The sequence below is a fragment of the Antechinus flavipes genome, chromosome 2, assembly GCF_016432865.1.
Source record: "Antechinus flavipes isolate AdamAnt ecotype Samford, QLD, Australia chromosome 2, AdamAnt_v2, whole genome shotgun sequence".
In the NCBI taxonomy this organism is placed as follows: Eukaryota; Metazoa; Chordata; class Mammalia; order Dasyuromorphia; family Dasyuridae; genus Antechinus; species Antechinus flavipes.
This window is the reverse complement of record NC_067399.1, coordinates 370,669,381-370,697,095: the sequence shown is the minus strand read 5'-3', so window position 1 is coordinate 370,697,095 and position 27,715 is coordinate 370,669,381. Positions and strand designations below refer to the sequence as shown.

The 27,715-nt window shown below is 33.9% G+C and overlaps 1 protein-coding gene across 2 annotated transcripts in view; it reads right to left on the bottom strand.

Moving 5' to 3' along the window:
• PPP1R13B (protein phosphatase 1 regulatory subunit 13B) overlaps positions 1–27,715 on the bottom strand; it is a 119,701-nt gene that overhangs the window by 61,873 nt on the left and 30,113 nt on the right. For both annotated transcript variants that reach the window (XM_051978279.1, XM_051978280.1), the window contains exons 2-3: positions 14,990–15,137; positions 1,004–1,123 (exon numbers count right to left, since the gene is read on the bottom strand). In XM_051978279.1, coding sequence (XP_051834239.1) covers positions 1,004–1,123; positions 14,990–15,137 — 268 coding nt within the window. The remainder of the gene's footprint in view (positions 1–1,003; positions 1,124–14,989; positions 15,138–27,715) is intronic.

The following is a 27,715-nucleotide window of genomic DNA, read 5'->3' as shown; positions in this document are numbered from 1 at the left end:
AAATTTTTTTAACTATATAAAATATAAAGGATTACAAAAGAAACAAGTTATTTTGAAGTAGTTATCACAATATTTTTAAAGAACAATTTCCCAAATTCTAGGTTAAAAAATGGTGTTGCAAATGCTTTGTTGATTTGAGAATAGATCTGCCCAACTAGATTAGAAAGGGAGCAATTAGCAAATAGGCAACTTCCTGTGGTACACAGATGTTCCTAAAAGGACCAGTGAATTTTAAAAGCCTGAATTCCAGAGTTGTGAGTCACTTCAAGAACATCAATTTTCCTTACTGAAGTATTTCCTTGCCAAGCTTCTATAAGTACGTGGCCACATTCTTCCACAGATATCGAGTTCAATGGCTGGAGAATGTGACCCCAGCTTTATGTATGGATTGTGACAGATTTATTAATCTGCATTTACATTGATATATAAATCACTATGATGTCATTATTTGCTACTAAGTCAAGAATTATGTTTAAAATCTAAATGTATCATGATTATTAGTGGTTTGCTTTTTTGTAAATGAAAGCCCTTCAGTAAAGTCACAACAGGTAAAATAACATGTAAAAGGAGTGTACTTTTCTCACAATAGGCAACCCCTAGGAAATTTAAAGTCTGGAAAAAACCAAATGGTAGCGACCGTTCTCTAGGAACCCAGCCAGACCTTGTCAGGTGAGTGCAAGTTGGGTAAAACAAATCAGAGAGTTTAGGGAACAATATTCCAGACATCCCTAATACATTATAAAAAAAACCTAAAGCTTACAAGAAAAAAAATTTCTAACAATTAGAGCTATCCCAAAATGAAATGGGTTGTGTCTTGTGAAGTATTAGGTTCCTTCCCCCCTCCTCCCTTGAGTACTGCAACTGCAGGTTATAATGACAAATATTAAAGAGATGTTAGACATACAATCAATCTTGTCATTTTTAGGGGTGGGAGAGAGGAAGTTTAACGAGTAAATACAAAATTTAGATCTTCAAACTTTTCGTTTAAAATAAATATGCATACCTTGTTCGTTGCTCTCAGTTGGGGAATCTTCATGACGGAGGAAAAATTTTACTTCTTCTCTTCGGGGCCCCCACTTTTGTAGATGTTCATACATCATATGATCAAAGGGGATAGGACGTTCTAGAACAACATAGAAGGTAGCTCATTTATACCAGAAATAAGACAAAAGCAGGAACAAGGACATGAACAAAATCAAATATAAATAAAATGTTTAATCTGAAGGTGTGTTACCTTCAGATGAAATATTACAGGCATTTGAAAGTTTTCCTTTGCATTCTAATTTCTCTAAGACACTATTTTCTCATTCCTCTTAATTCAAAACCTAAATATTTTTTCTCTTCTTGAAAGAGAAGAGAAAGTTTAGTGAAAGCTAAACTTCTGCATGCTCAATCTTCCTATGATCTGTCAATTCTATATTTGTACAAATATAGTACAAATCTCTGTACTCCATGCTCCCAATCCACTCCAATTCCAAATACTCTAAGTTGAGATTTTTTTTTGCCTAGGCTGCTGTAATACATTCCTAATTAGTGTCTCTGTCTCATCTCTTCTACAATTCATCCATCAAACAGATGCCAGAGTAATCCTAATGTACAAGAATGAATGAATGAAAAAGTATTTAGTAAGCACTTACTAGATGCAAAGCACTATGCTAAGCACTAGAGATAGAGAAGCAAAACTGTCCAAAACATATGAGCAGGCAGTTTTTAAAGGGAAAAAATCCAATCTACTAAATAGCCATAGGAAAAAATGACAATAATAAGAAAAATAAAAATTAAAGCAACTCTGAGGCTGCTCATCAGTTTGACGGAATATTACAAAAACAGAAAATGACAAGTTGGAGGGGCTACAGGAACAAAGACACATTAACATATTCTTAGAAATGTGGATTGGTCTATCCAGTTTAGAAAACTACTTGAAACTAAATTGTGCATATCCTTTCACAGAGAGATGTCACTTCTATGCCTATACCCCAAAGCAGATCAAAGACAAGAAAAAGATCTATTTTTAAGAAAATATTTAGGAAATATAACAAGAGAATTAAAATGAAAAATAAATATAATACTGCCAAGATTATTTTAATTGTATTTCTTTCATCACTATTTCTCATCTTTTTCACATGTACAGTATTCTCAAGCAACAACCATCTATTCATCTAACAAACATCTATCCATTAACATGAACAAGAACTGTCAAAAAAAAAACCTATAGGGAGTTATGAGCCTATTTCAGTAAATATTTTCCAATGGTTAGAACATAAATGTTCTCCTAGTAATGTTCTACAGTTGCAGATTTCAGAATATCACAACCTCTAAGAAACCAAAACTGCAAATAAGCCCCAAAAGTAATAAACAGATGTATGAGGGTACAACTGATATATTTCCAATGATGACTTATAAACAAGAGACAGCACATGGAAATAATCAAATGTATAGTAGAAAAAGGAGGTAGGTAAAGCAAAAAACAATACAGGAAAGGTCCTTTGTTGGAAATCTATGAAGAATATAGATCATACAAGATTTGGATGTCATCTGGACCAATGAAGACAGTACTCTTCTCTGAGATCACAAAAATATACTGAAGAATAATAACCCTATGGAGAAAAGAACCCAATATGCAAAAATATTTGTAGGTTTGTAAAAGCCTTTTTTGTAGTGACAAGGAACTAGAAACTGAGTGGATTCCCACCAATCAGAAAGTAGTTGAATAAATAATGGTATATGAATGTTAAGAACTATTATTGTTCTGTAAGAAATGATTAGCAGACTGATTTCAGAAAAGCCTGGAGAAACTTACAAGAACTGATGCAAAGTGAAGTGAGTAGAACCAAAAAAAATTGTACATAGCAACAACAAGATTATGTGATGATCAATTCTGATGGATGGGGCTCTTTTCACTTTTTTTTTTTTTTGAGGGGGAGGGTTGTCACTGGTTGTTCTTTTTTTCCCCTCTTATGTTTTTTCTTTTCTTTCCTCGTTTGATCTGATTTTTCTTGCATAGCATGACAAATATGGAAATATGCTTAGAAGAACTGCACATGTTTTATATCGAAATGCTTGCTGTCTATGGGAGGGAGTAGGAGGGGGAAAAATTTGGAACAGGTGAATTTACATAGGTGAATGCTGAAAACTATCTTTGCAGGTATTTGGAAAAATAAAAGACTATTAAAATAATTTTTTAAAAAAAGAATAGCCCAATGGAATACATGGATAACACAAAACTAATGATATCATTTTAAAATGACTAATTGTACCTCAAAATGATGCCAAAAAAAGACTGTTAGCAATGATTTTATCATCTGAATCTTACTGCTAGAGTACTTAGAATCCAAATATATGTATGTATATATATATATATATATATATATATATATATATATATATATAGAAAGTCTAGGATTTTAAGGGTAAAAGAAAGAATCATGACACTTTATGAAAAAATCCTAATAACCAAAAGTTTATCCAAAAAAAAAAAAAGTTATCAGCAAGATGATACAGATAATCACTCTGGCTTATCCTATTCCTATTTCTCTGTGGTTTCTAAATTTCTAAATTTTCTATTCATTCTCTTAAGGAATGGCAAAAGAGAGCTGTGTGAATTGGGCAAAAAAGGGGAAAAAATACTCCTTTTCTTAACAAATGGGAGTACACAGTAGAACTATTCCTTAAGTATGAAAACAAGATAAACTAAAAAGAAAATCAGGCATCCTTGCAAGTGTTACTTATTACCTCCAAGAATAGATTTGCTCATCTTTAGGATGAAGGCATTGGACCAGATAACCTGAAGGTACCATCTAATTTTAAATCGTATAAATCTAAAAGAAAGAAATGAGGTTCTGCCAGCTCTATAATCCTACTAAGAAGTATGTTTAGTACAGCTCATACATTTAGTACTATCTGTTTAGTCATCTTTTTGGCTCTAGAAATCTTAAGTTTGGCTATTTTAGCGGAAACAATCTTTAGACCACAAATCCCCCAAAGCAACTTGTAATTCTCTTCTCCAGACCTCATATAATATTATTTTCCACCTTTTTGTTTTTACTTTTGCTTTCTAAATTTTCTCCTTTCTAAGCCCTCCCCCAATCTACTGAAAAGACAAGCAATATGATACCAATATATTTCTAATATAAAAGCCCACTTCTGCCAGGTAAAAAAATAAATTGCAAGACCATGAAATTAGGTAAGATTGATGGTCTGATGTAAAGGGCTGAAATTCTGAATAGGTGCACTTGAATCAGACAACCAAGCACCTGAGGTTAATTATCTATTGGACAATAACTCTATTAGCATGTTTGGAATTTCTCTTCTCACAGTTAATGCTAGCTCAATAGAATTGTAAGGAGAGATTAGGGGGTAGAGTGAGATGAGCCAGAGTCACTTTGGAGATGGAGGAAGAGAAGGGAGGTTGTGGAGAGCTTGTGGCAGTCTTGTCCATCCCCTTCACTTCTCCCCCTAAAGACCAATGACTTTTGCTTATCCTGATTCCGGCTGATTCTGAGGCCTCCACGGGGCTAACCTGGACTTCACAGTCTATCATAACATTACCCTCATTTTTGATAAGTAGGCTACCTTTTTTTACTTGAAGGTTTAATTTCTATATTTTTTAATCTTTCTTTTTGTTCATTCATTAAAAACTAGGGACTTCTCCACAAAATCCAAAGTCAGCAAGCATCCAAAAGGAGATAGCTAATCATTTTAGCCAAGGTATATAGTTAAATAGAATACCTGAAAAAAAAATTGCTTCAATTATTTTGTAGTGTTTTAAAAAAACATTGTGAAGGACTTATAAATTTAAATAATTTATATCAAGTCTCTAAAAACTAGCTTAGATTATAAAACTCACTCTCTCTCTCTCTCTCTCTCTGTCTCTCTCTCTCTCTCCCCCCCCTCCCCCCCCCCCCCCCCCCCCCCCCCCCGTTATGGTCATTGAAACAGAATCTAATTCCTGAAGATGCTTCATTTGTGTAATGCATCTTGTCTTAGTTTCTCTTGGGAGTAAAATCCTTTAGGAAAAGGTCTTGTCATATTTTTTCCAAACAGGACTGTAAGGACAACCCTTATGAATCAATAAGGAAATATCCTCTTAATAAAAGAGATGAGCTACTGGAGAAGCAAAATATACTGTGAGATGTGACTGCAAGGACCATCTATTAAAATGGAGGAGTATAAGGGGGTTATTGAAATGTGATAATAGTATAAAAGAAGCAAATGTTCAATTAATTAAATATATCTATTATTCAGACGTTGTTAGGGGTCAGAACTCTGTACTAGAACTTACAAGGTGTTAACTAAGTAGAATTGATAAGACAATGATTATCTGACACCTGGGTTCTAATTCTGACTGTCACTGATTATCAGCTTTTGTGATTTTTGGGCAAGTAATTTTAACCTTTCTAGAGCCCAGTTTCTTCTGTAAAATTAAGGGTTTGTACAAGGTCAGTGCTTCCCAAACTAATTTAGCTTCAGAATGATTTTTTATTATTCTTTATTGTTCTTTTCCAATATATTAAGCTTAAATTAGGAAGGCAGAAGGGGAGTTTTTAGGAAATGTATAGTATATAGAAGAAGCAAAATGTAATTTTCATATCTAAAATGCTGCATATATATCAAATTATACAGCAACCACAGTATTTTTATATAATTTTATAATTAATATTTTAGATGGAAAATATTGCTGACATTACCTTACAAATTCCTGTTTTTATTATATGGAACATCAGGATTTTGTAGAACATTATCTTTCAGATGATGTAAACATTCATTGATATTTTTTGTCTCTTCCAGCCTTACCATTTTAATTTATGTAGTTGATGAATCTGAGCTACTACTTCATGTTTATTGGAGTAAGATAAAGCAAAAATTAACTCTTTAGCTTCCAGAATCATCCTTTGAATCACAGGATTTCAGCTAGAAGTTATATCAGAGATGATTTAGTCTAACCCCCTTATCTTTACATAAGAAGCTAAGGCCTAGGGAGACAGGACTTGCTCAAGGTTACATTGGTAGTAAGTGGTCTAGATAGGAGTGGGACCCAAATTTTTGAGTGCAGATCATACTGTTTAACAGTGAATGAAAGTGATCTTACTTGGCTAATGACCAGCTTTTGAATTTTTTTTTGGGGGGGGAGGGTATACGAATTTATACTAATTAAAAAATATATATATATTTATAAATGTTTTATAACATTTATACTAATGTTGGCAATATTACCTGGCAGATTCAGTGTACTACATTTGGAATTAAATAACCTAGACTTGTACCCTAGCTCTGCTAAAGTTAGGCAGAGGAGAATTAGTAGGCTCTAGAAGTGAAATCAATTCTAAAAAGAATTGAACTTCTGTGAGGAGTGATCATTGAATAAAAAGAAAGGCCCTAGTACTTTAAGTTGGTGTCTATTCTTTGGATCCCATCCCTGACCCCCTACTTTTAAGTAAATGTCTTTGTGAAGGTTATTTGGGCCAGTTGGCCAATTTGTTAATGGGAAATTCACTGGTCAAGCCAGCTCAGGTTACCCAGGCTCAGTTCAGGAAGCCTACTATAACACCACACTGCCTAATACAACATAAAACATTTAAATAGTCTATCCCTATAAAGAGCTGAATCAGTCAAGAACATTCATCAAGTATCTAGATACAGTCCCTCATGTCTGCTACACTATTTTCTACATTTTTTACCCAATATATTTTTAGAAAGCACAAACTGATGCATGTTTTCTAACAAAATCATTTCTGTGCTCACAAATCATCAAGTATAATAGTTGGAAGGAGCTTCAATTTGAACTTTATGGTAATCTGAATCTGAAAAGTATCTAAGAATGAATGTTGAATAGAATATATAGATTCTTAAGAATATATTTTTAGGCTAAGTTTTGGTACTTATCCTACTCTTGACCTCTCCCTCCAACTAGTTCTAATCATTTAAATTATTCCCTAAATTTCCAACGACATCATCATTTCTGCAGCTTACAGAAGGTGCTTATTAATCAAATTAATTAGAAAATACTTTTCATCTTTAAGGTGCAAAACATTCTATGAATTGATTTCTCAATGTGCAAATTAGTTCATTTACTAAAACTTTTCACTGACAAGAAAAAGAAAGATTTAAAAAAACAACAAGGGCTCAGATAGTCAGTTTGTATCTAGGGAATAATATAATCTGCTGAATGAATCGGCCTACTAAAAAGAGAATTTACATAGCTCACTTAGGTGTTAAAATTTGGTCTATAGTTCAGCATTAAAATATAAACATATTTCAAGGCTTTTTACCCTAAATTTCATTATTTTAAAAAACAGCAATAAGAAAACAGACAAACCATTAGCTAATCTGACAAAAGAGAAAAGCAAAATTACTGGCATCAAAAATGAAATAGAGAATTCACAACAAATTAAAGAAATAAAAGATATTATTAGAAATTAATTTGCTCTGGAAATTGAGAGGATGTCCATCAAGTGGGGAATGATTGAAAAAGTTAAGGTATATGAACATAATGGAATACTATTGTTCTATAAGAAATTATGAGCAGCATTTCAACAATGAGAAGATTGAGGCTAGTTCTAATGATCTTGTGATAAAGAAAGCCATCTACAACCAGAGAGAGGAGAATGGGAACTGAGTGAGATCACAACATAACATTTTCACTCTTTTTGTTGTTTGCTTTTGCTTTTTTTTCTTTTTGATCTGATTTTTCTTGTGCAGCACATTAATTGTATGTATATACATGTATGCATATGTTGGATTTAACTTTTTAAAACATGTTTAACATACTGAATTACTTGCCATCTGGGGAAAGGAGGGAACAAAGTGGGGAGAAATATGGAACACAAGATTTTGCAAGGTCAATGTTGAAAAATTATCCATGCATATGTTTTGAAAATAAAAGCTTTTTTAAAAAAAAATAAATTAATGGATTGGGGAGAAAAAAGAAATTAAGAGCAGGCTAATTTCAGAAAAGCCTAGAAAAACTTAAATAAACTGATGCTAAATGAAGTGAGCAGATTATATATAGTAACAGCAAGATTGTGTGAAAATCAACTATGAAAGACTTAGCTATTCTCAAGAATATAGGGATCTGAGACAATTCCAGTACACTTAGGATGAAAAGTACCGTCTACAACTGGGAAAAGAACTATGAAAACTGAATGAGGATAAAAGTAGCCTATTTTCACCTTGGAAAGATGTTTAAAATGATTGAACAGGTATAACCTATATCACTGTTACTTGCTCTTTTGGGGAGGGAGGGGAAAAACCACTGGACTGGTTTGTCATTTCCTTCTCCAGTTCATTTCACAGATAAGGAAACTGAGGCAAACAGGGTTAAGGAGGGAAGGAAAAAATTTGGAAATTCAAAATCTCACAAAAGTGAATATTGAGGGCAATTAGGTGGCACAACAGATATAGCACTAGCCTTGAAGTCAGGAAGACCTGAGTTCAAATGTGACCTCAGACACTTAACACTTTTCTACCTATGTGACCCTGTCACTTAAGTTAGTTAATCCCAATTGCCTCTAAATAAATAACTAAATAACTAACTAGATGGATAGACAGACAGATAAAAGAATGAATAAATAGATAAAAATGAAAAAGTGAATGTTGAAAACTCTTTACACAGAACTGGAAAAAAAAAAAAAGAATACCATTAAGTGGGGAAAAATTAAGTTGCTCAATTATTTGCCAATAATGACCAAGATGAAATAGATATTTACCAAAATATTAAAGTACCCAGATTAAGAGATCAAGAAATATGGAATTTAACCTAATTTCAGAAAAGAAACTGAACAAGCCAAAAGTATGTTGACAAAAAATAACCAGAGGGATTCACAAGCAAATTTTAACAAATATTCAAAGAATTCCAATATTTGTAAAAACAGCCCCCAAAAAGGAATTGTAGGAGTAATTCTACCAAACTTATTCTACAAAACAAATGACAATGTAACTTAATAAGGAAGAGTCAAAACATAAAATACTATCAACTGATAGCTCTAATGAACATTGATTCCAAAATTGTAAATAAAATATTAGCAGAGGCTATAACATATCACAAAGATTACATACAAGGTTGGATTTATACTAAAAATGCAGTACTGTTTTAATATTAGGAAAACTTAATAACAAGAACCTTCCCCCACAAAAAAAAAAACACCCAAGCCACCAAAAAGAGTTTATATCAAGAAACAAACAAAAAAAACCTTTTAAAAAATAACCATTTCTATTAAAACACAATAATAAAGGAACCTTTCTCAAAGATAAATAGTTATATCTAAAACTAAGTACTAGCATACATAGAATGGGAATGCAAAGTAGAACCTTTTATAATAAGATCAAGGTGAAGCAATAATTGTCATGGTCACCACTTCTATTTAAAACAACTCTAGAAATGTAACCTTTAGCAAGAAGAAAATGAAAAATAAAATAAACAGCAAAGGAGAAATAAATTTACTACTTTTTTGCAGATGACATCATGGTGTATTGAAAGAACCCTAGACAATCAAATGAAAAATTAATTACTTCAGTAAAGATGCAGGAGATAAAATAAATTGGTAATGTGCTGGAGCCACCTCATACCACAAAGTTCATTGTTAAAATTTTCAATATGAGTATTTATGCCTTGGACATCTGTGAATATTACAAATCAGTGCTTAATTTATTATTTCATTTACCATCTCCTTAATAAAGTGAAGGTGAAAAAATGTTGGTAATGCAAGTAATGTGTGTCCTGCATATTTTTTTTTCAGAGAGCCAGTTAAACCTTTACCAGCAATAAAATAAATCCATATAAATTGACACCGCAGTATATTACCACTACAACCAGGCAGAAACAAACAAGAGATAAACAGGACAAATTAGAAATAATTTCAATGGAAAGGGAACAGCATTGATGATGACCAAGAAAGGCTTTTTGCAGAAAGTGAAATTTTAGTTGAGACTTGAAGGACATCAGATTAATCAGGAAGTGGAAATTAGAAGGGAGAGAATTTCAGGCATTGACTGAAAATGCATAGTCTGGATGCGAAGGGCATTTTTTTTCCCTTTATTCCTTTTTGAAAAATTCTTATTTCTTTCTTTTTATTATAAGTTTTTATTGACAGAACATATGCATGGGTAATTTTTTACAACATTATCCCTTGCACTCACTTCTGTTCTGACTTTTCCCTTCCCTCCTTCCAACTCCTCCCCTAGATATCAGGCAGTCTTATACATATTAAATATGTTATAGTATATCCCAGATACAATATATGTGTACAGAACCATACAGTTCTTTTTTTGCACAAGAAGAATTGGATTCAGAAGATAAAAATAACCTGGGAAAAAAAACAAAAATGCAAGTAGTCCACATTCATTTCCCAATGTTTCTTCTCTGGGTGTAACTAGCTGATTCTGTCCATCATTGATCAATTGGAGCTGAATTAGATCTTCTCTTTGTCAAAGATATCTACTTCCATCAGAATAAATCCTCATACAGTATTGTTGTTGAAGTATATAATGATCTCCTGGTTCTGCTCATTTCACTCAGCATTAGTTCATGTAAGTCTTTTCAAACCTCTCTATATTCATCCTACTGGTCATTTCTTTTTTCTTTCTTTCTTTTTTTTTTTTTTAATTATCATAGCTTTTTATTTATAAGATATATGCATGGGTAATTTTTCAGCATTGACAATTGTAAAATCTTTTGTTCCGATTTTTCCCCTCCTATCCCCCCCCCATCCTCTCCCCCAGATGGTTGACAATACATGTTAAATATATTAAAAGTATATGTTAAATACAATATATGTATACATGTCCACACAGTTATTTTGCTGCACAAGAAGAATCAGACTTTGAAATAGTATATAATTAGCCTATGAAGGAAATAAAAAATGCAGGCAGACAAAAATAGAGAGATTGGGAATTCTGTGTAGTGGTTCATACTCATTTCCCAGAGTTCTTTCACTGGGTGTAGTTGGTTCAATTCATTACTGCTCTATTGGAACTGACTTGGTTCATCTCATTGTTGAAGAGGGTCATGTCCATCAGAATTGAGCATCACATAGCATTGTTGTTTAAGTATATAATGATCTCCTGGTCCTGCTCATTTCATTCAGTATCAGTTCATGTAAATCTCTCCAGACCTTTCTGAAATCATCCTGCTGGTCATTTCTTACAGAACAATAATATTCCATAACATTCATATACCACAATTTACTCAACCATTCTCCAATTGATGGGCATCCACTCAGTTTCCAGGTTCTGGCCACTACTTAAAAGGGCAGCCACAAACATTCTGCACATACAGGTCCCTTTCCCTTCTTTAAGATCTCTCTGGAATATAAGCCCAGTAGTAACACTGCTGGATCAAAGGGCATTCACAGTTTGATAACTTTTGGGGCATAATTCCTGAATGCTCTCCAGAATAGTTGGATTCGTTCACAACAACAACAATAATGCATCAGTGCCCCAGTTTTCCCTCCTCCCCTCCAACAGTCATCATTATTTTTTCCTGTCATCTTAGCCAATCTGACAGTGTAGTGTTATCTCAGAGTTGTCTTAATTTGCATTTCTCTGATCAATAGTGATTTGGAACATCCTTTCATATGAGTAGAAATAGTTTCAATTTCATCATCTGAAAATTGTCTATTCATATCCATTGATCACTTATCAATTGGAGAATGGCTTGATTTCTTATAAATTAAGAGTCAATTTTCTATATATTTTGGAAATGAGGCCTTTATCAGAACCTTTGACTGTAAAAATGTTTTCCCAGTTTATTGCTTCCCTTCTAATCTTGTCTGCATTAGTTTGGTTTGTACAAAAACTTTCCAATTTGATATAATCAAAATTTTCTATTTTGTGATCAGTAATGATCTCTAATTCTTCTTTGGTACAAATTCCTTCCTCCTCCACAAGTCTGAGAGGTAAACTATCCTATGTTCCTCTAATTTATTTATAATCTCCTTCTTTATGCCTAAATCATGGACCCATTTTGATCTTATCTTGGTGTACGGTGGTAAGTGTGGGTCCATGCCTAGTTTCTGCTATACTAATTTCCAGTTTTCCAAGCAGTTTTTGTCAAATCGTGAATTCTTATCCCAAAAGTTGGAATCTTTGGGTTTGTCAAATACTAGACTGCTATAGTTATTGACTATTTTGTCCTGTGACCTAACCTATTCCATTGATCAACTAATCTATTTCCTAGCCAATACCAAATGGTTTTGGTGACCACTGCTTTATAATATAGTTTTAGATCAGGCTGCCTTCATTTGATTTTTTTTTTCATTAGTTCCCTTGAAATTCTTGACCTTTTGTTCTTCCAGATGAATTCTGTTATTTTTTCTGGGTCATTAAAATAGTTTCTTGGGAAACTGATTGGTACAGCATTAAATAAATAGACTGGTCTAGGTAGTATTGTCATCTTTATTATATTCGCTCGGCCTATCCAAGAGCACTTAAAATTTTTCCAATTATTGAAATCTGACTTTATTTGTGTGGAAAGTGTTTTGTAATTTTGCTCATATAATTCCTAACTTTCCTTTGGGAGATAGATTCCCAAATATTTTATGCTATTGACAGTTATTTTGAATGGAATTTCCCTTTGTATCTCTTGCTGTTGGATTTTGTTGGTGATATATAAAAATGCTGAGGATTTATGTGAATTTATTTTGTATCCTACAACTTTGCTAAAGTTGTGAATTATTTCTAATAGCTTTTTACTAGAATTTCTAGGGTTCTCTAAGTATACCATGATATCATCTGCAAAGAGTGATATAATTTGATTTCCTCATTACCTACTCTAATTCCTTTAATCTCTTTCTCAACTCATTGCCAAGGCTAGCATTTCTGATAGAATATTGAATAATAATGGTGATAGTGGGCAACCTTGTTTCACTCCTGATCTTACTGGGAATGGTTCCAGATTATCTCCATTACAAATGATGCTTACTGACAGTTTTAAATAGATGCTCCTAACTATTGTAAGGCAAAGTCCATTTATTCCTATACTCTCAAATGTTTTTATTAGGACTGCATCTATTGAGATGATCATATGGTTTTTGTTAATTTGGTTATTCATACATTGATATAGGCAATCATGCTAACAGTTTTCCTAATATTGAACCAGCCCTGCATTCCTGGTATAAATCCTACTTGGTAGGATAGGTAAGATTTATGTAATCTTTTTGCTAATATTTTATTTAAGATTTTACCATCAAATTCATTAGGGAGATTAGTCTATAATTTTCTTTTGGAGGGTATCCTTTGAGGCAGAAAAGAAGTCAAGTGTCACTAGACTATAGAATGTGGAAAGGATTAAAGGTAGGAAAACAAAAGATAATACAATGTATTTTATAATGGATCTTGAAAATAACAAGGAGCCTCTGGAGTTTACTAAATATGAGGTTGTTCAGTTGTTTCAGTCATGCCTAACTGTGACACCATTTGGGATTTTCTTGGCAAAGATACTGGAATAGTTTGGCATTTCCTTCTCCAGCTAATTTTAAGATGAGAAAATTAAGACAAAAGTGGCCTGTACAGGGTCATACAGCTAGTGTCAGAAGCCAGATTTGAACTCAGAAAGATGAGTCTTCCTTAGTTCCTTTCTTCTTTTCCTTACCTATCTGCTGCCCAAAAATGGAGGAAGGGAGAGAAACATGTTCAGAGTTGTACTTTAGAAAGATCAGTTTGATATCTGAGGGAAGGATACAGTGAATAAAGATTTGACATGGAAGATCAACAAACAAGGCAACAGTGCAGATGTGAGACAATGAGGCCTGCACCAACAGTAAGAGAGGAAATAGGAGTGCATAGGCAAAAGGTGTTACAAAGATAAATCTGTGATGGAGAAGTAATAAGAGTAAGGAGCATAAGTAAAGTGATACAGCATTGGGGAGTCTCTGTAAAAGGGAAGGTAGTGGTACTCTTAACAATAATAAGCAAATTAGGAAGAAGGGAAGGTTGAAAAGAGGGGGGGATTTCAGTCTGGGATGTGCTGAATTTATGATGCCCATGGACACAGTTGGAGATGTAAGAAAGGAAATCATCAGAAAGGTAATAAACTTCAATCTACTTGAGAATCATCAGCACAGAAATTGTAACTGCATGTAACTGACAAAAAGTTGACAAGATTGCCAAAAGAAATAATATAAAAAAAGAAGAGGGCCAGGACAGAGCCTTGGGGGATACCCACAGTTACCGCCCCAATAGAGTTTTCAAAAAATGCCCCAAGTCACTACTAAAGAAATGTTAACATGAAGTTCTACTTGACAAGTACAAAAACTGGCAAAATTAACCTAACGAAAGTACTAATGTTGGAGAGGCTAGGGGAGAAACAAACTTTGATGTACTGTGGATAGAGCTGTATTCAGACATTCTGAAAAACAATTTGAAACTATGCCCAAAAGCTTATGAATCTGCGCTCCAGATCCTTTAATCCAGCAATATGACTACTACTATCTCAAAGAAATAAAGGAAAGAGGAAAAGGATATATATATACATATATATATATATATATATATGCAACTCTTTTTATATATATACATATATATACAACACAATGACAAAGTATTGGAAACTGAGGAAGTGCCAATAATTTGTGGTAATATCTGAACATTATGGTATATGAATATAATAGAACACTACTGTAATGCAAGAAATGAAAAAAAGACAATTATGGAGAACTCTGGGAAAGGTTTGTAAGCAGAACCAGGAAAACATCAAGATCACAAAAACAAATAATTCTGAAAGACTTAAGAATTCCAATCAATGAAGTAACCAACCAATCTTGATTCCAAAAAAGCATTGATGAAGAATGCTGCCCAGATGCTAACAGAAACATGATCAACTACTATGCAGAATTCTGCATATAGTCAATATGGAAATATATTTTATTTGACCATGCTTATTTGTAATAAAGATTTTTCTGCCACTCAATGATAGGTAAGGATAAGAAAATAAATAAATGGAATGTTTAGCTATTTTAAAATACTTTTTAAAAATAAATAAAAACGTCCTACATACCATTTCCACGCCAAACCTCTGCCAAATGACAACTTCCTTCTCCAGGTTCTTTGCAAAATTCTACTACATCTCGACATGTTGTTTCAGGTGTGATTGGAACTTCTGTCAAAATCTGTTCATTGTTGCTCAGGAACACTGTTAATATCATCTGTAAGAAAAAAAATTCGATTAAAGCCACTATTTTTCAGTAGAAATTTGATAATCATACAGGAAGTCAATTTAAATCAATCAATAAACAGTGATAGTGAATTCTTATCCCAAAAGTGGAATCTTTGGGTTTGTCAAATAGTAGACTGCTATAGGGAGAAGGAGGAGATATAGGCGCGTCATCCTGTTCTTCCCTAGTGATTGGCTTGCTGGCGCCATTAAGAGCAGTGCCGCAGAGGAGAGCCGAGACATACATTTAAAAATGAGTACAAAAAGTACTCAGCAGTGGATACAAAATGAGGCAAGACAGCCCCTGTCTTACCAACTCCATGAATGAGATAACATAAGGAACAAATATATAAAAGCAAGCTACATACAGCATTAAAAAGGAAATTATTATTTAATTAATAATTAGAATTTAAAGGGGTTGGGTAAAGCTTCTGATAGAACATGAGATTTTATTTGGGTCTTAAATAAAGTCAGGGAATAAGTAGAGAAGAAGTGAGAGAGCATTCTAGGCATGGAGGAACAGCAAGAGAGAATGCCTGGAGCTGAAAGATGGAATGTCACCAGTTCAAAGAATATCTACTGGAAAGTAAGGTATAAGAAGATTGGAAAGATAAGAGATAAGTTGTGAAGAACCTTGAAAATGAGAGGTTTTATTGTATTGAATCCAGGAGGCAACAGGAAGCCACTGAAGTTCACTGAGGGGAAGGTGGAAGGGATCATGATGAGATGTGCTTTCACAGAAAAATCACTTTAAGATGCACGGAGCATGGATTGGAATGGGGAAGATACTTGAGACAAGTCGGCCAGTGGCTATAGCAATAATCCAGAGTAAGATGATAAGGATCTGCACTAGATTGGTGGCAGTATTAGAAAAGAGAAAGGAGGATAATTCAAAAGATATTGCAAAGGTCTAAAAATGAAGTGAACTGCCAAAGGAAGAAGGAAGAAACAAAAATAATGGATTCCTGTTTGCTGGAAATCTTCAAAGCAGAGGCTAGATGACTACTTTGGGCATACATTGTAAAGAGAATTCAGGCTTCGGGAAAGGACTGGATCTTTTGACTATGAGAGCCCTTTAAACTCTACATGTATATAATATAATGTCATATAGCTCCAGTCCACATTGTTGAAAATGTCAAAATAAGTCATTAATGCCAAAAAAAAGACTAGTCTTTTCACAGTATTTTAAGAATAAAAGCAGTTAAGAAATATAAAGATGAAAAGGAAAAAGAACTGCTAAATCAATCTGAAGAAATAGGCACCTAAACACAAAGGGTGTAGGAGCCCAATTATATGGATTTAAAAGTTGACTATAGGGTGTTCATTTATTGAATAAAGTTTTTTTTTTTTTAAAGTAACAGCTTTTTACTTTGAAAATACATGCAAAGATAGTTTTCAACATTCACCTTTGCAAAACCTTGTGTCCAAATCTTTTTCCCTCTTTCCTCCATCCTCCCCTCTAGACAGCAAGCAACCCAATATAGATGAAAATATGTGCATTAATAGTTTATGTTTCCTGTTAGTTTAAAAAGTTGATCATTTTCTTCTCAAAAAAAAAAAAAACCTAGCTTTCTTTTTCATCTATATTATTGCCACAAATTAAGATAGATCATTGCTATTCTAGAAACTTATATTTAAACAAAAAGACTAATAGATAAACAAGTCTGAGCAAACAAGTTAATCAGAAAATACAGTTGACTGCTATTTTTCTTTCCTTACCAAAAAGGTCAGTCTCATCTCTTATATATGCTTTTACTTTGCCTTAAATTTAAGGAGTTTGAATCTATAAGATATGGCTAGAAAAAGAATTAGTTCAATCCACAAAATTTCTATTTCATTGAAGGGCTAACTTTTTAATTAATCCAACCTTTGATCATTGAAAAATATTTACTTTCCCTGAATTATAAAAAAGGCAAACAACAAAAAGCATATTCAGAACCTCACTGCACTGGTCTTTGACTGCTCCCTTACTTTCTTCTTCACCTCAAAATAAGATGCAACAAGAGAAACTCAGAAAATGATTGCAATTTTGTTAATATGAACTAGGAGCATCCAGACATACATTTAAAAAAAACTTTAACAATTCAATTCAACCAAAATTTTGGATCACCTTCTATGTAATGGATATTGTACTAGGCACTAGGGAAATGAAGATAAATTTTAAAACAGGCCCTGACTTTCAAGGAACATACATCATACAGGGGTATACAACCTTGGCATGATTAAGTACAATATAATAAGGAGACCAGGAAAAGGAATCCTATAAGGGTGGCATCTAGAAATCTCTCTGAAGAAAATTAAAGAATTGATTCTAAAGTAAGGTTTCTAAAAGTAAAAGGATTCTAAAGTAAAGTAGAGCAATGTAAGCATGGAGACAGCCTATACAGAGAATGGCATAGGAGCCAAAGATGGACTGCTGAGTTCAGACAATAGCTAGCTAGTCAAATTTGGATAGAAGACATAACACATGAAGAAGAGTAAGTATTGAAATATTCTCTCTAAAATATAATATTCTCTGTTGAGGTTTTCTTGGGGTCTCTGGGAGCAGCCTTCGTTTCAGTATAGTAATCACCACACGAGTAGCCAGTCCAAATCCTTCATTATCTCCTTCAAAGTCTTGTCGCTTTTTCTGGGGCTTTCACTAGCTTTCTTGGAGGCCTTCTGTAGTCTTGGTCTGAGAGCTTGAGTTCCTTCCTGCCTCTTTCTCTGGCCTCTGAATCTCTCTGAATTCCAAGGATTTGTGCTTCAGCCTCCAGCCACAACAAATGTGGAAGATGGAATGAATCTGTCTCAGCCTGAAGAGCAACAGCTTCTCTCTTATACCGTGTTTCCCCGATAATAAGACCTATCCCGAAAATAAGCCCTCTCCTTACTGTGTAAAATTCCTCTAAAATAAGCCCTCCCCCAATTGAGATTGCTACTGTAGTGAAGGTGATCCCCTGCGCTACACGCTACATTCCGGTGCCCTCTGTATGCACCCCCCCACCCCCCCCCATCCCTGGTGAAACGCACGCCACACTCCGACAGCATCCAATCAGAGCTGCAGCAGTGAGTGAGTCATCCTGTTCTTCCCCAGTGATTTGCTTGCTGGCGCATTGAGAGCAGTGCCGTGGAGGAGCTGAGGCAGGACAACATAAAAACCCGGTATGTAAGTGGGAGTGAGGGGGCATGATGGAGGATAAAAGGGGCATGATGGAGGATAAAAGAAGAACTCAGGGGGCATGATGGAGGATTAAAGAAGAACTCAACCAGCACTCACCACACTAAAGAAAAGAAGAACTTCCTTGCAGAGAGAAGAATAGATCAAGTAACGATTCCTGCAGGAATGACTGCCTATCTCCAGACCCTTGATATTGCAATAAACAAGCCATTCATGCATGGAAGTCAAAGACTACATTGAAAATAGAATGGAAAGAAATCAGCGTGGAAACTTTGTGAAGCCCTGTCTGCAAGAAGTCGTGACTTGGGTGAAGAAGTCATGGGATAAAATTACTGACAGCTGTGTCGCCAAGGCACTACGAGCAGGTTACCTGGACAAGACATGTTCATTTAAAGAGAGCTATATTGCTGGACATGACAGATTGGGTCCACTTCTTCTGAAGGAAATAGAGGCGCAAGACATCCAGGACGGAATTCAGGGTATGGACACTTATGACGATGTTGTTGAAGAAGATGATATGATCATTATTGAATAAAGGTACTTTTTTTTGTTCACATTTACCTGTTTATTAAAATTGCTGTCAATGTTCATTAAAATAAGCCCTCCCCTGAAAATAAGCCCTCTGGTGTTTTTCTGTCCAAAAAAAATAAGAAGACAGTGTCTTATTATCAGGGAAACATGGTATGCTCCACACTGAGTATACAGCAATATAACACTAGGAAACCATTATTTGTTGTAGGATTAAATCAATGCTAAACTAGATTTACCCATTGTCTGCTCAATTCCACTTAGTACCTTGTTTCAAGTTCTGGCCCATAACATCTTGTAAGGATTAAATCAATCATACTGAACCATGCTAAATTAGAGAACTATTGTCTCTTATCAATTCCACTGACTTAGTACCTTGTAAGAATCCTTTGTTTCAAATTCAGAGTTCTGGCCCATAACAAGTATGAAATAAGTCTAGTACATATAAGTTAAAATGTGCAAGTTTGACTCCAGGATTCCCTGGAGAGGAGCAACAGAATACAGATAAGGAATCAAGTATATGTTACCAGGCATGGATCAACATTCCAATTTGTTTTTCTTAACCAGACTTTTTTCAAGGAAGGTTCTATTCTAGGAGAACTGATTGGGAAGAGTCAGTGAGAAAAAACAACAGGTAAGAGTCAGGTGACAAAGGAATTTCCATGCCAATCTCAAGAGTTTGTAATTCATTCTAGAGGCAGAGAGAGGCAGAGAAATTTCTTTATTATTATTACTATTAGCTTTTTATTTACAAGATATATGCATAGGTAATTTTTCAGCATTACAGTTGCAAATCCTTTTGTTCCAACCTTTTCCCTCCTTCCCCCTACTCCTTCCTCCAGATGGCAGGTTGACCAATACATATTACTAAATATGTTAAAGTATAAGTTAAATACAATATATGTATACATGTCCAAATAGTTAAAAGAATCGGACTTTGAAATAGTGTACTATTAGCCTGTGAAGGAAATCAAAAATGTAGGTGGACAAAAATAGAGGGATTGGGAATTCTATGTAGTGGTTCATAGTCATCTCCCAGAGTTCTTTCACTGGGTATAGCTGGTTCAGTTCATTACTGCTCTACTGGAAATGATTTGGTTCACCTCATTGTTGAAGATGGCCACGTCCATCAGAATTGATCATCACCTAGTATTATTGTTGAAGTATATCTCCTGGTCCTGCTCATTTCACTCAGCATCAGTTCATGTAAGTCTCTCCAGGCCTTTCTGAAATCATCCTGCTGGTCATTTCTCACAGAACAATAATATTCTATAATATTCACATACCATAATTTTTTCAGTTCTTCAATTGATGGACATCCATTAGTTTCCACTTTCTGGCCACTACAACTTTAATGGTTGGATATAAAATGAATAAAGACTGGAATCACAAAGCCATAGTAAGAGACTACTGAAAAAGTTGATGAAAGGTAATGAAGGCCTCAACTAAGATGATCAGTTATATAAGTAGAGAAATGTGGTATAAGACTCCCATATAAATATATTGAGGAAATAGAATTGACAAGCTTTGGCAATTGATTAGATACGGGAATCTGGGAGAAAGAGGAGTAGAAAGGTTAATTACAAGAGAGATTAACACTAGATATATAGATCTAGGAGTAATGTGAATAAAGATGATGACAATCCATGAGAGTAAATGAATCATAATGGATATAAAGAGAAGAGATCCCAGGAAAGAACATGGGAAAGGAGGAAGAAATACATGATTAAAGGCAGCATACTGAATATTGCCCTGCACAGAAGTCTAAGAAGGAGCAATCTGACAGGTAGGAAAACCAAGGGACAGAAATGCCATGAAAATTGAGAGGTAATAATAATCTGGAGGAGGAAGTGATCAGCAGTGGCAAAAGCAGGAGGAAAGTATATAAACATAAAAAAATGAGAGGGAAAAATCCATCAGAATTTAAGAGATCAGCAGCATTTGTCCCAAAAAAAGAGATAGGAAAATGCAACCCCTGGCTATTCTTTGCAAAGGTGGAAAATTATGGACACAGAAAAATATATGCATATTAGTAGGTTATTTTTATCATACTGTCTTTTTTCCCTTTCTAAAATCTTTCTTTATTATAAGGAATTGTTATCCTGAAAAAAGATGGTGGTAAGATGTAAATGAAAAAAAAATAAAAAAGAAAAGAAAACATGTTGTTGTTGTTTTTTAATCTTAAGAGAAAGAATTCATTCATAACTTTTGAAGGAACAAGTGAGTTGGAAGCTCATTCCACCAGAATGACAAATGAATGAGAGTTGGGAAGCAGAATCAGTAAACATAATATGAACTAGGTGCATCCAGATATTTGGCTTTGAAATCAGGATAAAGATTTAGGCAAAACTTATTTATTTTGACAAGGGAAAAAAAAAATCACAACAAGATCTATGTGGCTTCTGAACAGATAATAGTCAAACTATGATACTTTTATAGATAAGGAAAACCACTACTAAGAAGCAGAAAATTTAGACGCATTTCTACAAATACTGTTGTTTTTTCCACCAATACAATACTCTATCTCAATAGTCACTTGATCGGTCACCTGACAGCCACACTATTGTGTACAAGTAAACCAAGAACACATTATGTGAAGAAAAACCCACATATTATGTAACAGTTTATGCAAGTTACTCAATTTTGGAGCAATTGAAGAAAAACAACAAAATTAGTCTAAAAAAAAAAAAATCAACAAGCACTGGAATACTTTCTTAAAATCTTAGTAAATACTCAACTCCTCTTCCTGAACATAGGACAATACTAGTTCAACTTTTTCTAAAATTAGATCTAATACAAATATTTAATAAGTCTTTTTTTAGGTAGAAAGAGAATATACCTGTTCACTTTGTTTTTATTTTTAACATTCTTTTTTTTTTTTAATTGAGGTCTAATACTTGATCTCCTTCAGACCCCCTTATTCACCCGTCAAGAAGTCAAGCAATATAGTATACAAAATCAGGCAAAACATATTTACATAATAGAAAGGGGGAGGAGGGAGAAAAAAGTAAAAAAAATTAAGCCTGATCCTGCACTCAGAATTCATTCATCAGAGTTCTCTCTTTAGAGCTAGATAGCACTTTTCATCATGGGTCCTTTGGAATTGTCTTGGATCATTGTATTTATCAGAATAGTCAAGTCTTTTACAGTTGAACATTATACAACAGTACTGTTACTGTGTACTCTGTTTTTTCTGGTTCTGCTCACTTCATTTTGTATCAGTTATTATGTAAATTGTCCTAGGTTTTTCTGAAATCAGTTGTATCAATATGCAATATCATTTCTTACAGCACAAGAATTCTCTATCATAATCATAGTTATATGGTTCTATTTTTCTTAATATTGGACCAACCCTGCATTCTGCTACAAACCCCACCTGGTCATAAGATTTCACTTTGTGACATATTGCTGTAATCTCTTTGCTAGTATTTTATATAAAAAATTTTTTGTATCAAGATGCATTAGGGAAATTGGCCTACAATGAACTTTCTCTGTTTTTATTTTCCCTGGTTTAAATATCAAAATCATATTTCCATCACAAAAGGAATTTGGTAGGCCTATTTTTTATATATTTTTTTCCAAATAGTTTACATAGTGTTAGGGTTGTTTCTTAAATGTTTGATAAAATTCACCTGTAAATCCATCTGGTCCTGGAGACTTTTTTCTTAGGTAAATCATTAATGGCATGTTTTCTAAGACAGGATTACTTCATCATTCTAATACTTTTTATTTCTGTTGATCTGGGCAATCAATATTTTTGTAAATTTTAATCCATTTCATTTAGATTATCAGTTTTATTGGCATATAATTGGACAAAATAATCCCTATTGCTTTAATTTCATCTTGGTGCTGCACTTACCCTTTTCACTTTTTAAGACTAGTAATCTGGTTTCTTCTTTTATTTTTAAATCAAATTAACCAATAGTTTATCTAATTTTTTGGCTTTCATAAAACCAGTTCTTAGTTTTATTTACTAGACAGATGACTGGGTTTGGTATTATTTTTAACTTTCGATTAATCTTTCATTGGATTTTCAGAATTTCCATTTTGGTGTTTAGTTGGAGATTTTTAATTTATTCTTTTTCTAGTTTTGTTAGTTTATGACTAACTGACTGATCTGTTCTCTCTCTTATTAACATAAGCATTAAAAAGAAAATTTCCCCTAAAAACTGCTTTGGCTGTGTTCCACAAATTTTGGTATGCTTTTTCAGTACAGTCATTATCTTTAATAAAGTTATTGATTATTTCTATAATTTATTCTTGACCCACATCCTTTAGAATTAGATTAGTTTCCAATCAAATTTCATTATTTCCACAGACCCTTATTAAAGATAATTTTTGAACCAATAAATAATCAGAGTAGGAAAAAATTTCAAAGATCATGCATTACTCTAGTTCATCTATACTGAATGGTAGTAACTTCTACAGAATCCCTGACAATCACCAGTCTCTTTTTGGGCAGGACAAATGATGAGGAATCCAATTAACTCCCCCTTCCTGCCACCCCACCAAAAGAAGAGTTTCACTTTTCTAATAATCTTAATTTTTAGGGAGATTTCTTTTTTATACAAATATGAAATATGTTGTACTCTTAATTTTTACCAGCTGGTCCTAGTTTGAAACACTGAGGCCATGAAGAATAAGTGATTCATAACCACTCTTGTACCTAAGAGTTCCCCAAATATGACTGAAGAAAAAAAAATTATATATGATATATATAAATATAATTTTTGAATGTGTATACTCTTTGATCTATCAGTGTCACTACTGAGTCTGTATCCTAAAGAGAACATGAAAGAGGTAAAAGGAGCCATATGTGTAAAAATGTTTGTAGCTATGCTTTTTGTAGTGATAAGGAACTGGCAATTGAGTGGATGCCCAGAAGATGGGGAATTGCTGAATAAGTTATAGCATATGAATGTAATAAAATATTATTGTTCTATAAGAAATGATGAGCAGACTGATTTCAGAAAGGCCTGGAAAGCTTTACATGATGCTGAATGAAGTGAGCAGAACCAAGAGAACATTGTACACAACTATATGATTATGTGATGAAGATTCTGCTCCAGCCCTTTATTTTCACTGTGTGTGTCCCATTTCAAGTGTGTGTTGTTTTGTTTTTATGGACTTGGCTCTTCTCAATAATGCCATGATTCAAGGCAATACCAATGATATTGGGATGGAAAATGTCATCTCTATCCAGAGAAAGAACTATGGAGACTGAATGCAGATTAAAATGGTGTTTTGTTTGTTTTTTGTTTGTTTCTTGTGAGGTTTTTTCCCTTTTGGTCTGATTTTTCTTGTAGAACATGACAAATATGGAAATATATGTTTTCAAAAATTGTACTTATTTAACCTATCAGAATGCTTGGTGTCTTGGGAAGTGGAGGAATAAGGAAGTAAGAAAAAATTTGTAATACAAAGCCTTACAAAAATGAATATTGAAAACTATATCTTTACATGTATTTGAAAAATATTACTACTGGAAAATTTTTAAATAAAAATATATAATTTTATTGCATTATGGTCTCTAAAGAGTACAATTAATATTTTTGCTTTTCTGCATTTGGTTGTGAGGTATCTATGCCCTAATACATAGTCAAATTTTCCAAAGTACTATGTACAGTTACAAAAAAGGTAAATTCCATTTTATTCCCCATTCAATTTTTTCCAGAAGTCTATCATACCTACTTTTTTTTTTAATAACTTTTTATTCATAGAACTCATGCCAGGGTAATTTTTTACAGTATTATCCCTTGCATTCACTTCTGTTCCGATTTTTCCCCTCCCTCCCTCCACCCCCTCCCCCAGATGGCAAGCAGTCCTTTACATGTTGAATAGGTTACAGTATATCCTAGATACAATATATGTGTGCAGAACCGAACAGTTTTCTTGTTGCACAGGGAGAAATGAATTCAGAAGGTATAAATAACCCGGGAAGAAAAACAAAAATGCAAGCAGTTTATATTCATTTCCCAGTGTTCTTTCTTTGGGTGTAGCTGCTTCTATCCATCTTTGATCAATTAAAGCTCTCTTTATCGAAGAGATCCACTTCCATCAGAATACATCCTCAAACAGTATCATTGTTGAGGTATGTAATGATCTCCTGGTTCTGCTCATCTCACTTAGCATCAGTCCATGTAGGTCTCTCCAAACCTCTCTGTATTCATCCTGCTGGTCATTCCTTACAGAACAATAATATTCCATAACATACATATACCACAATTTACTCAACCACTCTCCAATTGATGGGCATCCTTTCATTTTCCAGCTTCTAGCCACTACCAACAGGGCTGCCACAAACATTTTGGCACATACAGGTCCCTTTCCTTTCTTTAGTATCTCTTTGGGGTCTAAGCCCAGTAGAAACACTGCTGGATCAAAGGGTATGCACAGTTTGATAACTTTTTGAGCATAGTTCCAAATTGCTCTCCAGAATGGTTGGATGTGTTCACAATTCCACCAACAATGTTATCAGTGTCCCTGTTTTCCCACATCCCCTCCAACATTCCACATTATCTTTCCCTGTCATTCTAGCCAATCTGACAATACCTACTTTTTCTAAAATTCCATTAATTTGCTTAACTTGCTTCTTTCTTTCTTTTTACTTTATGGTTAGATTTATCTAGCTCTGAGATGGGAAAATTGATGGCTCTCACTAGTAGAATTTTACTGTATATTTTTTCCTGTAATTCATTTAACATTTCCTTAAAGAAGCTGGATGATATGCAGTTTGGTGCATATATTTTAAGGATTGATATCCTTTGTCTATAATATTGTTAGCAAGATATGGTTTCTGTGTTTACCTCTTTTGTGTCTAAATTTAACTTTGCTTTCTCTGAGATGAGTGTTACCCTTGCTTTTTTTTACTTCACTTAAAATATAAAAGATTCCACTCCAGCCCTTTATTTTCACTTCATGTGTGTCTCATTTCAAGTGTGTGTTGTTTTGTTTTGTTTTTCTAAACATATTGTTGGATTCTGGTTTCTAATTCATTCTGCTATCCACTTCCATTTTATGTATGAGTTCATTCCATTCATATTCAATGTTATGTTAATAACAGTGTCTTTCCCTTCATCCTGTTTTCTTATCTTTATTCTTCTCTTTTCACATCATTTATCCTCAAACCTGTTCTGCTTCTAACCACTGCCTCTCTTAATCCAACCTCCTCCTTTTAATCACCTCTTCCCTTTTTTTTATCCCTACTATTCCCCTGATGGTTAAGAGAGACTTCTATATCCAACTGTGTGTGTGTGTGTGTGTGTGTGTGTGTGTGTGTGTGTGTATTCTTTCTTCTTTGAACCAATTCTGATAAATGAGGTTCAAGTGCTGCCTTTTATTTCCTTTCCACTGTATTTCCTTGTCCAAACCTGTTTTATATAAAATTATTTCCCCCACTCTTTTTCTCCTTCCCCTCTTTTCCCAGTACATTTCTTTCTCACCAAATCAAAGGGCTTGAAGAGGAAAAAAATGATCATTAACAGCCAGCATGAGCTAATGAGGAAGAAGTTATACCAAACTTTGTTTTCTTTCCTGACAGTTACTAAACCAAGAGATAGGAACATTCACAGACCTAAACTTCAGTAAGGCATTTTAAGTGTTTAATGATTTTGCCATGGTAAAATGGATAAGTGTAAGATAAAGGGACCAAATTCAGGGCTTGTTTTTGCACAACCCAGCAACATAAAAATAGTTTTTACATTTTAAAATAAAACTAATTTTTAATTTAAAAATGTAAAAAACCACTCTCAACTTCTGGGTTATACAAAAACCAGTGGTACATCTGGTTCCAGTAAAAAGTCTGTTGATTCTTAATAGAGATAGTACAGTACAGTGTATACTGAAATGGTTTCAAACCCAAAAAGTATAAATGTATTGCCATCTTGGAGGAGTCTCTAGTGAAATGCTGATGAAACATGTCTTTAGTACCACAGATGGTAGTGAACAAGGTACAGAATTGAGTACAGCCTACAAGTTGGACCATAAATAGAATTAGGCTAATTAAAAAGATCCCCAAAATTAATAATGGCCTGAATCTGTAAGATTAAGTTTAATAAATATAAAGTTTTACACTTGAACTTAAAAAAAAACATTTTTCAATGGCTAGATTCTTCCCCTTAACATCTAAAAAAACCAAACTAGATAAGTAGCATAAAACAATGGCAAGAACATTGGATTGATATAATTCTTTTATACTCAGTAGCTATACTCACAGATTATAAATCACTCTGGTTATTTCTAGATTTCTTTTTCTCTGATATGTCTTCCTCACTCTATTCCCCAGTACACAGAGACTGATAAAATTCTGGCAAAGTCTTTAAACCAGGGCATGCTTATTTTTGATTCTGCTTTAATCCAAACCAACCCCTGCTTATCCTCAATCCATTCCTAGGAAGCTAGGTGGGGTGATTTTGCTTTAATCCAATCCTACCCCAGATTATCCTGAATTCACTCCTAGGAATCTAAGTGAGTCTGAAAAAAACCTCAGGGGCTTTCTGATAAAAGCCATTTCTCACTCAACAATCCCTTGACCTGCTTACCCCTACTCCCTCCCCACTTTTCTTCCAATACAGACATATTTCTGTTAGCACTGAGCATACAAATCATAAAATTTTTGCTAGGCAAATAGAAAACAGTATTTGCCCTTTGGGGTTTGAGACAGACTCTATGCCCCAAAGGAAAGAAAGCTAGTCAAATTGTAAGTTCTCTGTAGGTTCAAGGGTAGAAATGAATGCATATCACACAAAAAATAGGTTTCATATCTGAAGGCACTGAATTATGATATGTTTGACTTTCAGATGCCTCTATAATTACAACTGTTTTCATTTGGTTTACTCATCTATAAAATGGCAATAATAATCGTACTAACTACATCTCTAGTT